This window comes from Myotis nattereri (assembly GCF_964212035.1).
Source record: "Myotis nattereri genome assembly, chromosome: 12".
Taxonomy (NCBI): Eukaryota; Metazoa; Chordata; class Mammalia; order Chiroptera; family Vespertilionidae; genus Myotis; species Myotis nattereri.
In genome coordinates, this window is record NC_138087.1 from 73,713,262 (window position 1) to 73,727,890 (window position 14,629).

General features: G+C 39.0%; 1 protein-coding gene across 1 annotated transcript; it reads right to left on the reverse strand.

The window, feature by feature from the left end:
• Positions 1 to 3,255: 3,255 nt before the first annotated feature.
• On the reverse strand, positions 3,256 to 7,515 carry ZBTB26 (zinc finger and BTB domain containing 26; the record flags this gene model as incomplete). Its single annotated transcript, XM_081103740.1, has 1 exon — positions 3,256 to 7,515. The coding sequence occupies exon 1, from the start codon at positions 4,579 to 4,581 to the stop codon at positions 3,256 to 3,258; it is 1,326 nt and encodes a 441-aa protein (XP_080959866.1). The 5' UTR covers positions 4,582 to 7,515.
• Positions 7,516 to 14,629: the final 7,114 nt, after the last annotated feature.

The following is a 14,629-nucleotide window of genomic DNA, read 5'->3' on the forward strand; positions in this document are numbered from 1 at the left end:
TGTGTTTTAAAGAATAGGAATGAAGGAAGTATTCCTGTATTCAAATTCAAGCAATTGAAAAGGAAAGGAGGGGAGAAAAAATAATTAACTACTCACACCAGAGCTTTAATTGTCACACTTTTATTAAGGAAACTTCCCCATAATAAGTGAAGAGGTAGTTCATAGTATGTCTAACATACAACAGGTTTAAAACAGCTATTCACCAGCTGAAATAAAATGTTCTAGGTTGTTTTTTTAGGACAATATTTAAAAGTAGTGACACTGGTCACCCTTCACTTACAGATTTTCTAAAAAAGAAACTAAAACAAATTAAAACCACATCTGATTTACCTCAGAGCTGCTTCGGTTTGGAGTTTGTCTTTAAAATTAAATAATAAATAAATAACTGTGATACAGTATCTTTTTTAAACCAACTATGGTAAAGAGTGTTCTCCCCTTTTTAGTTTTCCTGGGGATCCATAAAATACAAATGCTGAATAACTAAGGTTTTTAAAAATCTTCCTCTATAAAACTTACTTGATATCAATAATTTGACCACTTTGCAATACAATCTAAGAAACATGTATAAACAAAGAAGGAGAAAAGTAAAATCCCACCAAAATTAAGAAAATGTCTCACAGAAACAGAACACCGCCCCAGCCAAGAGGTTTGCAGTACAAAAGGTGAGAACTATAGCTTTTACAGATACAAAACCATCTAGATGCTGACTTTAAGTGATCAAAAAAAGCAAAGCAGTTTCCTTTATTACTCTTAGTTTAAAATCAAATTGATATCTTAGCTCCCTAAGACTACATGAAACTGTAAGATCTGTGAGAGCAGGGATCATTGCAATCTTACCTTCATGTCCTCATCATCTAGCATAGTGCCTGGCAATAGTAGGTGCTCAATAAATGCTTCTTGAATGACTAGATGAACCCAGCAATAGTCTCCAACCAAAGAGAGCAATCTATTTTGAACCCATGACTTTTAGTCTTCAAACCAGTAACAAAAACAGGACATGAATATAAACAAAGGAAGCACTCCAGCATGAAATTTCCATGCCAAAATGATGTTCAAAGGAAATAATGACTTGTTGGTTAACATGGTAATGTCACACTGTTGCAGAGAACTGGTACTCTGCTTGGGTCATATAAAAACGGGAATGCTTGGCAGCATCATTAGACCATATAATGAGTGACCTTAGGCCTAAGGTACCTATTAGTCTTATCACTCAATTTTATTCTCATTTTAAATCTTTTAACAAAAGGTAGAAATAATACCTCAAGTCAGATTCACATGTAAATGTATCAAATTATAACAACTTTAAGAATTCCCTGACTACTCAAGTTAAACCTAATTTTTGGTTTATCGGTATATGCACTCTCATAGTTCAAACATGAAAACAAAATCCTGATGGAAATTAAATAAACAGTTTCCAGACAAAATCAGTTTCACATTTAGATCCTTCTCACATTTATTCTTATTTGTCCTTTCCCTCCCTAATACCCAGCAAATCAGTCACTTGATTGGGAAGAATGTAATATTTATTCTAACTAAAAAATAACAAAAATAAATCCTCCTGTGATATTTTGTTTGCAAAATCCAGGCTGTCTTAGAAAGCCAATAGAGATTCACAAAGGTAAGTTTTTGCTAATGTATTCTTGATTATGTACTAGATCTTGTTAAGCCAAGGGATAGTGAGAAAAAATGAGGAGACATTAGCTCATATTTAGTCACTTATCTTATTTGGCCAACCTTGGCCAGGCCACCTCTTTGGGCTATTAATACCCCAACTTAAAAAAAAAAAAAAAGCCAAAACCGGTTTGGCTCAGTGGATAGAGTGTCAGCCTGCGGACTGAGGGGTCCCAGGTTCGATTCCGGTCAAGGGCATGTGCCTTGGTTGCGGGCGCATCCCCAGTGGGAGATGTGCAGCAGACAGCTGATCTATATTTCTCTCTCATTGATGTTTCTAACTATCTCTCTCCCTTCCTCTCTGTAAAAAATCAATAAAATTTATTTTTTAAAAAAAGAGAGAGGTGGAGTAAATTATCTCTTAAGACTCTCTAAGGACTCTAACACTTCTATTACCTATGTCTAACTCATGGGTCAAAAACTAATAAGACTCAAAATTTTATTTCTGAACTACAGCACACATTTGTTCTGTTTTACCATACTTGGAAGATCAACTTTGTATTAGCGATCTATCAAACATAGCAAGGTGGGGCTATAGGAATATCTGAATGCAAAAGCCTGGTTGCTCATTCCACAACCCATTTTTTTTTTCATCCATTTTAGAAATTAAGGTACATGAGAAAATGAGAATTCAGAGACTCTTAGAATACACTGAACAAAACTCTGAAGCCCAAACACCTTTCTGATGGCTAAACACCTCTCTGATAGCTAACCTCTAAAGCAGAGTCCAAAGACTGACTCCTAAATAGCTTCTTTTTAGAGAGACTATTATACTTTAGCACATTTTAAGTATGCTTGGAGCATCCTGACTTAAAAAGCATCAATAAGTTACACATGAATAAGCGTTTGGCTTCTTTTGAGGAAGACGTCTCATGTTAAATTGTTGTACAAAGGTACTTCTATTCTTTGTTGATTATGCTCCTCATGGTGATACCTAACTATGCCTGCAGGTGTTGCCGGAAAGATTGTACTCTGGTCTATGTGAACAATTCAGTGACATAAAGTTGGGGGCCATAATGCTGTTGAAGAGAGTGCTGAACAACTTAAAATACTTCTTTATAGCCAGTTCCAAGAAAAGTACAAACGGTAGGGAGTCATTCATTCATAGATGAATTATAAGTAGGCAACCAGAAGTTCTATCACATAGTCAGGCCAATAGCAATATCACTTTATATCTTAGCCTATTTTCTGCCAAAGAAAAATATTATTCACTTCTCTTAGCATAGCATCCATCAGTGGATTGCAGGTGATGTTATTAACTTGTTGGTGCCTTCCGAATGTGTCCAGTGAAAAGCCTAAAATGTGTCAGTCTAAAACATAAGTCAATGTTAGGTAGACAAATGGAATACTCCTTGGGAAAGGAAGACAGGCATCACAAGATAATTCAAAACAGAAAATGGGAGAGGGCAAAAGGAAGGCAAGACCACTCCAAGTGGTAAGTTGCCTGGTCTGTTAGTACTTTGATTCATTCTACAACCTGCACAGAGGCTTTGGAGAAGTCAAGCTAGCAAAATCTCTTCTAAAAACACTCAAGACTATTGCCACGTTTTCAGTCACTTCTAGTTTTGAGCATAAAGCCCCTACTCAGTTCACACAAGTACTATCATTCCTTAGGTTCAGGACAGCTTGGGCCAGTTTACCTGCATCCAGGACCTGTGTTGCATCAGGCTGTGGCTGACACCCTTTAGAGTCTGTAACTGTTGTACATGCAAAAGAATCAAAATCCACTGTGAGGTCTTGCACATTTCTCTCATTGGCATTATCAAAGCTGTTTTTGCCATGCAGCTGTTTAAGGTGTTTCCTCAAAACTGGCTTATGTGCAAAAACCATGTCACAATAGTTACACTTATGGGGCTTATCTCCACTGTGAAGGTTAAGATGATCCTGTAAGGAACACTTCTGAGAAAAGGTTTTCCCACAGATCTTACACTGGAAAGGTTTAATGCCGGCATGCACACGCATGTGTCGATGAAGGTTGCCTTTCTGAGTAAAAGTCTTGCCGCAGAGTAGACACATAAAGAGTTTGTGCATTTTTAAATGGTTGGCGTAGTTCTCCAGGTGACGGAACACCCTGGTACACTTTGGGCATTGATGATGCCACTGTAGGCCTTTGTCTACACCTCGAATATTAGGCCCAAAGACATCTTTTGAGGCCAAGACGATGTTATCACTGCCTGTGTAAGAGAGGGCATAATTGTGGAGACGGTTTTGTTCTATTTCACTTACTCTGTTTTCCACAGTTGAATTTATCAGGGAGTGCTGGGGCTCTGATGAATGTAAAGCAGTGGGTTCAGAAGAGATAAACTGGTTCTGATCTTTTTTACTTCTAACCTCTGATACATCCCCAATAGATTCTACCTTAACAATCTGAATATCACTGTCCTCCATATCCATACTGTCTTCAGATGGATGAATACAAGGTGAGTCCTGCTTTGGGGAGCCTCTGGCATCTCCCTGCTGTTCTTTTGACTGGGGAGAAGCACTCTGTGGTTCACATCCCTCTTTACTATCCAGTGGTTGTTTTGGCTTTATAAACTTCCACAAGGCCTGTGTGCACCGTTCTACAATGTGGCTCATCTGAAGAAAACTCGCAGCAGTCAAGTAATTTACCAGTTCCATCTCAGGGAATTCCAGCACACCACTATAACAGGATAAGAGCAATTGTCTCCCCACTTCGGAACTCTGCAATATGGAGATTTTCACCTCTCTGGAATCATTCAGTAAAAACTGGTCTCTTAAGAAGGGGGAACCTGCAGCAAACACAATTTTATGCCCCTGTACCTCAATATCATCTATGAGAACTGTAACATCACAAAATTTATTCTCTTCTCTTAATTTGTTCATTTTTTGTAACATTGAATCTCCATAATTTTCAAACTTGAAGTGAAGGAGATCTGATCTTTCAGACATTTTGGCAGACCTAAAGAACAGAAATGTAAAAAGGATGAATTTAAGAAAATTCAAACAATGAAGAAACCTGAATTTTCTTTCCAAAACCAAATTTGTGTTATCATGTCTGTTTGTATGTATCCAAATGAAATTTGCCTTGAAAGAGGAAACAGTATAACAGCTTTTAAAGGCTGTTGAAAATTACTCCTTGTCAACATCAAGTGTCAACTGCACCTGAGGAGTGGACTTGTATCAGTATAAATAGCTTGGCATTCATTCAACTTTTAAAGATACAGGAACAGTACTTGAGTTACTCCATGAGCATTTTTTTTCTTCACAAATGAGAATTCTTTCAGGTTTCAAAAAGAAACTAAAACATCCCAACAAGTAATAATGACATAACTATTTTCTTTTGCATGACACTGTGAACCTACTTCTTCAAAGACAAAACACTGCTCTTTTGCTTTGTATTTTAAAGAACTGCAATGACATTGCTTGCACCATTCCTGGGTAAACCGTCTTCTGTTTAAAAGGATGTGTATTTATTCATACAAGTATTTCTACAATAAAATGAAAGTTACAGACCTAAAGGGATAATGTATATCCTGTGCATTGGACAAATCTAATTCTCTCTTGAGAAACATTTCTTGATATAGAAAGGAAATAAAATATTTGATATAGAAAAAAACAAACCACTTGGTGGGAATCGGGGTAAGAGAAAATATCTAATTAATTTTTACTAGATTCTGGTCTTTCTTCTTTGCCCAACTTTATACATCATTATGCATCAACTGGACAACTAGAACAGACTCATACATGTTCCGTGGCTTCCTGGTTCTATTCCTTTTAATCCAACTCCTACATCACCACATGACATCTTTAGAAAACACAGTTCTGATTATATTCAACCCCTACCTAAAGTCCTGTGATTGCCCATTGTCTTGTGGATAAAGACCAACCTCTTGAGTATAAATTTTTAAGTAAACTAATAATAAGTAAGATAAACATTGGCATAACACATTCAATTATGGAGAAGGTGTCTTTGCCAAAATTCTCTGCATATCTGTCCCTTTATAGAAAAAATAAATATGGAAAAAGTCCCCATATTCTGATTCCATACACTCCAAATAATTTTCTGGTAACTTGGCTTCCTGTGTGTATCTCTTAAAGGAAGGATGAATTAGCTTTGCCACCAGCCATTGTAAAAATAATAAACTGGCATTCTCTGTCTATATACCAGTCTCCAGTGAGATCAGTAGAATATTAGCTATACCTTGAGAAATAGCTCTATAATTTCAGTCCATCAATAAATTCACCTTGACTTTTGAGCATTCATCAACTCTGTAGTTGAGAATTATATAAGACAACCAGCTGCTGTTGGCCACATTTGGATCCTAAAGCCCAATCTTTATAATTTTACCTTCTACAACACTGACCTGCAAAGGTTCATAGAAAACCAGCTCCTGAAGGCAGAGTCTAAGTCTTCTTTTAAAAATATATTTTATTGATTTTTTTTTTTTTTTACAGAGAGGAAGGGAGAGGGATAGAGAGTTAGAACCATCGATGAGAGAGAAACATCGATCAGTTGCCTCCTGCACACCCCCTACAGGGGATGTGCCAGCAACCAAGGTACATGCCCTTGACCGGAATCGAACCTGGGACCCTTCAGTCTGCAGGCTGACGCTCTATCCACTGAGCCAAACCGGTTAGGGTTTAAGTCTTATATTGCTCAGTGCCTGGTGCATGATGGCATTCTACTGACTCCAAGCCTTAGCACAGTTATTTCTTTAGTCTAGAACACTGCTCCTAGCCAATTCTGACTTTATTTCCTCTGAGAGGCCCTTCCCTGACCCTTTAGACCAGTGGTTCTCAACCTTCCTAATGCTGTGACCCTTTAATACAGTTCCTCATGTTGTGGTGACCCCCAACCATAAAATTACTTTCGTTGCTACTTCATAACTGTAATTTTGCTACTGTTATGAATCGTAATGTAAATATCTGATATGCAGGATGTATTTTCATTGTAACAAATTGAACATAATTAAAGCATAGTGATTAATCACAAAAACAATATGTAATTATATATGTGTTTTCCGATGGTCTTAGGCAACCCCTGTGAAAGGGTCGTTCGACCTCCAAAGGGGTCGCGACCCACAGGTTGGTGACCCACAGGTTGAGAACCGCTGCTTTAGACTAACAGTTTTCTCTACTGAACCCATTGCTTGGTACTTCTATCATAACACTAAAAATCATGTTAAATACTTGTTCCTTCCCCTCCAAACTGCAAGCTTCATGGCTTAGACAGAAACATCTCCATCCTATTCAACAGGCTAATGTTGGGAGCATCCATCTTCTAAAGCCAACCACTTTTTCCTTTCGCTTCAAATTATACTTATTGCAGCCACATTACTGGTCAAACCCTCTTCTGTTCAAACTGGTGTGTCCTCCTGCCACCTAACACTGTACTAACCACACAGCAGTGCTCGGGTTGTGTTTGTTAAACCTACAGGATTTGTTTGGCCGTGGTAAGAAGGAAGAATTGCTGTTAGGAAGATCAGTTCAGCATCTGCAGAAGCATTACAGATCTGAGGACATGGAGCTTAGGAAGGAATGAAAATGGGAATACGGAACAAAGAAAAACAACAAAAGCTATTTCATAGAACTTGGTAATTTACTGGATACAGAGTATGAAAAAAAGGAACGTGTAAAGGGTCTAAGGGTACCAGTTCAGCTAAATGAAACTGTCATTGAAAGAAAGGTGATATTTAGGAGGGAGAACTGGTAGGGTGCAGGTATATTAACAAAAATATACATAAGATGTAAAGAAGCAAATGTTGCATCAGAGGAAATATGGTGAATATCAGATAAAAAGGAATAAATCTAGGAGATACAGGAAATATATCAGTAAAGAAACAGCAAAACTGTATTATCACTGGTCAGTGTTAGCAAATACAGTAGCTTAATATATTCATTCTGGAAAGAGCAAATGTTCCAATTGAAAAACAGAATTTTAAAAATGGCTATTGTTTCAAATAACCAAACAAAAGGGGTATTCATTTTTAGAGTTTAGCTTGTCCTTAATCTACCCTCTGGTCAGTATTTTCCCACTCACACCCCAAAATGAGCATTAACGGCTTCCATCTGTAGTGTGACAGGACTCACAATACTTCATTGTTCCTTGGAGCTCCGAAGATGAGGAGCTGGAAGTTCCCTTTACTTACTCCTATCCATCAGTCTCAATAAACTTACCAGGAGGATCAGCCAAAGAGGTATTCAGGAAAGTGCTCGCATTGAATAAAAAAGACATTTTATTCCGTTTAAGAAGTTTTCAATAATATGTGTCAGCCCACTCTATTGTTTCCCGTTGATAAACTCTTATTTCCAGGCCACAGTTTATCCCTTAATTGTTTCCTGTCACTAGTTTCTCTTTCCAATAGACTGTTAATTATTTGAGGGCAAAGGTCAATTGCTACTTTTTACAGAGATCATTCAACAAAACACAGCAGAATAATAAAAGTTTATTAATAAACTTTAAAATTATTAAAATAATTTGAAATTATTATTGAGTGCCTTGGGAAAAATTTCTTACGAGGGTTTATTTCCAAAATACTTTTGATAATATAAAACTAAATTTTAAAAAAGCCTTTTTTTATTTTTACTTTTTAAAAATGACAAAATGAAAGGAAATAACTGTATTTCTTATAAACTGGCTTAATTTTATTTAAGAATTAAGAATTAAAGGAATAGTAGTTAATCTTTACGGAAACCTTGCTAATTTTACAGAAACCTTGCTATGTACCAGGTATAGGCTAAGTGCTTTACCAATATTGACCCATTTAATCCTCAAAATCCCTGTAAGGTAGGTATTATTATTTCTCCCACTTTACATATGAGGAAACTCAATCTTGGAGAACATAAATAACTTCCTCAATTTAAGAGAGGTAGAAAGTGTTAAATATTAGAGTGGAACTTGTGCCCAAGCTTCGTGATGCCAAAATGTGTCCAACAACTAGGCTAGCTCAAGTTTTATAGGAATAATGTTAACTGTGGAACTGTTCAAATTTCCCTCCTCATATCCATTCAGCTGGATGCTTATGATTTATATGCTTTTGTGTATTTACTTCAATAAAAGGCTTATGTTTAAAAACAAAAAGTACAACTTAAAGTGAAATCTGTGTCAAGTCTAGAGGACCTTAATATTAATAGTGATTTATGTATTAGTCTTATCCCTGATTGCATTTTATACCCTTTCCCTTGTTTTATCTTGTTTTCTCACCTATTTTAACTGTTATTTTTCCATCTTTTGTGTATTTATCTTTTTAGACTGAAACAATTCAATTTGCAAATAAAACAGAGAATAAAAATTACAAATATATTGGGTTTACAGAGTCCCCAACTGTAGTTAACATTTTAGTACAGTAATTATTCATACTTTTCATAAGAACCACTCATATAATTCTAGATTATGGCAGAGCTTCTAGTAACTGGAAGAAATAACTGAGCAGGTAGAATTGGTCACCACATCCTGTTGATTCTTTCCTCAGAATGATTTCAAAATTCTCTCTATTCTTTTTTAAAATAGATTTTTATTGATTTCAGAGAGGAAGGGAGAGAGAGAGATACATAAATGATGAGAGAGAATCATTGATTAGCTGCCTCCTAGACACCCCCAACTTGGGATGGAGCCCACAACCTGGGCATCAGACCTGACCGGGAATCGAACCATGATCTCCTGGTGGTTCATAGGTTGATGTTCAACCACTGAGCAACACCAGCTGGGCGCTCTCTCTCTCTGTCTCTCTTATTATTGCCATAGTTCTGGTCCTAATCATCTATTGCTTAGATTACTTCAATTAAATCTGAATCCGCCGTTTCCATCAGCAAGTTTTGAATGACCTATTTCTCAAATATCAATGTAATTCTCACTTAAGATCACTTTCTCTTTGTTTATAGTTACATAATTTTTCCATAATTATGTCCATGTAACAAATGCGTCAACTGATTTGAAAATTTCCCTTTGTTCAAATGTGTAACCAAAAAGGATCAGTGAATACGTATTCCAGGTTAGACAATGTTCACTGGTATGCTCTGAGCAGTGAGAATATACCCAAGTTTCTTATGTCAAATGCCTCTAATAATTACTGATAAGGAAAACTTTTCTATCTGTACAATAATCTCCCAAGCTGTATGTCAGTCTGTTTCCTCATCTACCTCATAAAAGTGTCTTTATATTTCAACTTAGCACTCACAACTATTTGGAAATCTTTGTTTATCTCACTAACATCATATGCCATTTTTTAAAGATGTTGTAATATACTACAGCCTTTCTCTCTATAAACCTCAATCCTTTTCTTCTTTTGGGTAACTGTCAGAACACTACAGTCTCCAAGTTTTCACACTTTTGTGTGTTTTCCCCCTTATTATTCTACATAACATATACAGAAATACATCATTTCTGGGAAAATTTTGAACATTATAGATAAAGCCAAAGTCCCCTTTCCCAACTACCTTTCACTCAGTACTCAGCTTGTTCTAAGTTTGGTCCTTAATGACTCTCCCTCTCCCCGTTTAACTTTTTTAGTTGGTTTATTTTAAAGAGAGGGAGGGAGGGAGGGAGAGATTTGTTGTTCCACTTATTTATGTGTTCATCGGTTGATTCTTCTATGTGCCCTGACCTGACCAGAGATGGAACCCACAACCTTGGCGTCCCATGACGCTCTAACCACCTAAGCTACCTGGCTAGGACCCCTTCCTCATTTTAAAAACACTTCTGTATGCCTACCCACAGAAAATATAAAATGATGTTATTAGACGTAAACTATACATATTGTTTGCAACGTTCTTTTCTCATTTATTGTTTTTGAGACCTATATGTGATGAATAATTATAGACCCAGTTCATTTTAAAACTGTTGTACAGAAGTGGGTAAGTTACTTAACTAGTGGCCTCAGTTTCCACCAGTCTTTTGCAAGCATGCACAAAAGTGTAACAGTACATATAACCTTCACAACTTAGTCCTTGATTTTTTTCTGTGTTTTATTTTTTTCAAGGCTTACTTCCTCAGAAAGCCTGTCTGGTTTCTCAATGTTTTATTACATTCTCTATTTTAAAAATTCCTAAATCCTCACCCTCAAGGCCAACCTTAACCAAACTTAACGCCAGTTCAAAGTACTCAAAATACTTGCCTAAGTCTATTACTGTATCACTTGAAATACATGATGTCCAAACTATTGCATTATCTTAAAATTCAATTAGTCAAAAATAAGAATTTATGGAGAATGGCTCTAAGGAAAGTAGATGTGGAGGCAAAGAAACCTGCTAGTATGCTATTACTCAAGCAGATCAAGATAGAAATGATAAGGACTGAACAGAGACAGTAATAATATGGATGGAGAGAAGAAACAGAATTGAGAGTTTTTCCAAACAAGCAACTGATGAACTTGGTGACCAAGGGGATGAACAAGAAAGGAAAGGTCAAGATGACACCAAGATATTTGGCTAGAGTGACTGGATGTCTTCAAGAGTGCCATTCAATAAGCTAGGAAATACTGGAGGGGATGATTATGGGTCTGGTCTTAAAATGTTTAGTCAGAGGAGCTGGCATGGCATCAAGGGGAAGATCCATTAGCTAGTTCAGTGGTCGGCAAATTGCAGCTCGCGAGCCACATGCGGCTCTTTGGCCCCTTGAGTGTGGCTCTTCCTAAGCCTTAGGAGTACCCTAATTAAGTTAATAACAATGTACCTACCTATATAGTTTAAGTTTAAAAAATGTGGCTCTCAAAAGAAATTTCAATCGTTGTACTGTTGATATTTGGCTCTGTTGACTAATGAGTTTGCCGACCCCTGAGCTGGTTGGATATGAGTCTGAAGTTGAAGAGGAGACTAGATTATAGATAGTAAGTGATAGATGAAAGCGTAATACAAATTGACCTAATTGTGAAAGAAATGGACCTAAAATGGCACAGATTGAAAGAAGATCTAAGACGGGAGGAAAGAAATAAAAAAGAAATACATAACAAATATAAAACCGTTACTTACCTTCTTCTCAATCTGGATCACTTTCCAAGCCTCTCCATTTTTTACCAATGAGCTTACCTTTGCTTAAAATTTCCCCACTCCTTTGACTCCCATATTTAGTCACTGCTTACTTTAGTAGTATAAAACCATGGATTCTGGAGCCATATTTCCTAGGATCAAAACCCTGCTCAACCACTTACTAGCTGTGTGACCTTAGGCAAGTTATTTAACCACTTTTGTGCTTCCATATACCCAATGTCAAATAGTAATATTACTTCATAGAGTTGTTATGGGAAATTAAATTCATTTTAAAGTAAATTAAATTTAAAGATTAAGTTCATTTAAAAAAAAAAAAAGCTTAGAACAATACCCAGAATGAGCTTTATAAGCATTCCTTAGGTAAATAAACAAATAAAGCCTGTAAATTTTCTCTGGGAAAGCCTTCATATGTGGCCTTTTCTCATTCTCATTTAACAACCAGTTGAGAACTCCATTATTTCATATATCATCACCTCATCACTCTGCTAAAATTGCTTTTTGAAGGATCATTAATGATTTCTTAATACAAAAAATTCAATATTTTTTTCCCCTCACTCCCCAAATGCTCTGCATGAATTGTTTCAGTGGCTTCCTTCTCAATATTCTCTTCTCTTGATTTCTGGGTCTTTTTGGTTGTAAAAACTTTATATTCTTATGCTTTATCCCCTAAGTCTGCTTCTGCTGCTACACCAACTACTATTTCATAATGCAACCATTCCCCCAAATTATTCCCTTCAATATCAATAATATCTTCCTGTTGGCAACTATTCCCATAGCTCCCACCTCTATGCAGATGACTCAAGCCTTTACCTCTAGCCACAATATTTAGGCTAAGCTGCAGATTTGCACCTCAACTATACACTGGAAAGTTCCATTAGACCTCTAATGCAACATATCAAAAAAATAAATTTGTAATCTACACTAAGCTTATGGCTTTATTGCTGACAATGGCATCAATGTTCTTCAAATACCAAAAGCCTAAAACCTGGGAATCGGCTTGGGTGCCTCTTCCACCCTCAAAAGCCAATTTATTATGGAGTCTTCACACCATTCACTATAGCACACTTGCTTGCTTTCCAGTAATACCTTCATAACTCGATTTCAGGACTTCAATACTGTTTACTAAGCTGGTGTCATTACTCCTTAAACACACACACACACACACACACACACACACACACACACACACACAAAACCTCCCATAAGTATACCTAGATTTTAGCTACAGAGTTCAGAATCAGTCTATAGAAATTTCTATTCTATATCCAGAATATGGCTTTCTACAGTGCAACTTTGTATCATTCTCCTCCTTAAAATTCTGAAGACTATCCACCTCCTTTAGGAGTGAACCTTTCACCATCTGGACCTTGGTCTACTTTCCCAATCTCACATCTTATCTACAAACAAGGACGCCCCCCCATTTCCACCCCCCAATTTCCTCCTCTCCCCACACAAGTTACGCTCAGTCATCCTTTCAAAGCATTGCAACTGTTTCTTCTGCCTGAAAAGCGCTTCACCTGATGTTCAAGAAGTATAATTCAGAAGTCACTTTCTCTCTTCAGCCTTCCCAGCAGCTGCCCCTTGAGCAGTTCACACATGTATGACTCATACACACTCGATTGTAGGAGCACTTATTTGTTTATATGTGGCTCCCAAACTTGACTATAAAAACTGGAACGGTATCTTACGAATCCCCAGTGCCTGGCACAGCGCCAGTCATAGAAAAGGTGCTGCAGCCAGAAGCTGATGCGCAGGAAACCCCGGCAGAAGGATAACCTCATAGTGCTTCCCGCGGGCTGGCACCAAGGCCTTGCCAAAGCCTCCGCTCTGGCTCTTCCTACAAGAAACCAGAGTCAGGCGTCCGAGCCAACTGCAGGGACCTCGGCCGGGGTCGCCGGAGGAGGTCCCGGGAGCATCCTTAAAAACTCCGGAGGAGGGAAGGGAAAGGGGCGGGGCGCAGCGTGGGCTGGGCCAAGGGCTCCTTAAGTCCCCCCGGGCCTAGGCCAGCCCCTCGGCCCCCATCACGTCCTGGCCCATCGAGGGCCCCAAGGGGCTCCATCCTGAGAGACCCCGTACCCCTGCCCGGTTCTCTGGCCGCCTCCGCACTTACAGACCCAGGGGAAGGCCACGGTCAGTATCCGGCACCACCAGGAGCTCCGGCCCCTCGGGGCTCCGGAATGGGGGAGGGGCAGGGAACCCGAGCCAAAGGGGGACCCAACGGAACCGGAAGGGCAGCCCTCGCGGACAGGGACGACTTCCAGGTCCCATGGTCCTCTCCGCCAATCGGAAGGCTCGGAAGGCGACGGGGCCGCGAGAGGGACTTTCCACGCGGAGGGCGGATCGAGTGCTTTGGGCTCCAGGTGCAAGCGGTTACTCCTGAGACTTGGAGGTGCGGGGGTTCCTTAGCGTTTGGGGTTCTGGCTTCTCAGCGGCTCCTCTCGAGCTGGACCTCGACCTGCCTACATGGTCCTGGTCTGCAGGGGCCTGGAGGGCGCCTCCGCCCTGAAGCTTCGGTAAGTCTCGCCGAGGGATGTGGACTCGCCTGGTGGGGCCCTGAAAGCAAGTTCGCTCTCCTTGCTTTGGGATGTGGGTGTTTCCCGGGGGCCTCGCATTCCCGTGGCTTCCTTTACGTACTGCGTGCTGACCGTTCCCAACTTTCTCTCGCCAGCCCAGACGGCTGTCCTGAGCTCCAGGGCCAACTGCCTACAAGACATCTTCAATTGAATGTCCTAGTGTGAATGTAGCAATGTAGCTCCCGCTCTCCCCGCCTCCCCCCCCCCCCCCATGTACCTTTTGACCTTATCTCACGTTCATCAGCTTCTTATCTCCTGTGGTCCTTGTATAGGTGACAGCATCATCCACGACGCAGCCCTGCCGACCAGGAAGCTTGATCATCCTAGCTCCTTTTCCTTCTCCTTGCAATCCAGTTGCTCTCTGGGTTCTCCCTACTTGGGGGACGTATTGTGGTAGAACACTCATAGTTAGTTATCATTTTAGTAATTTGTAAGTGTAA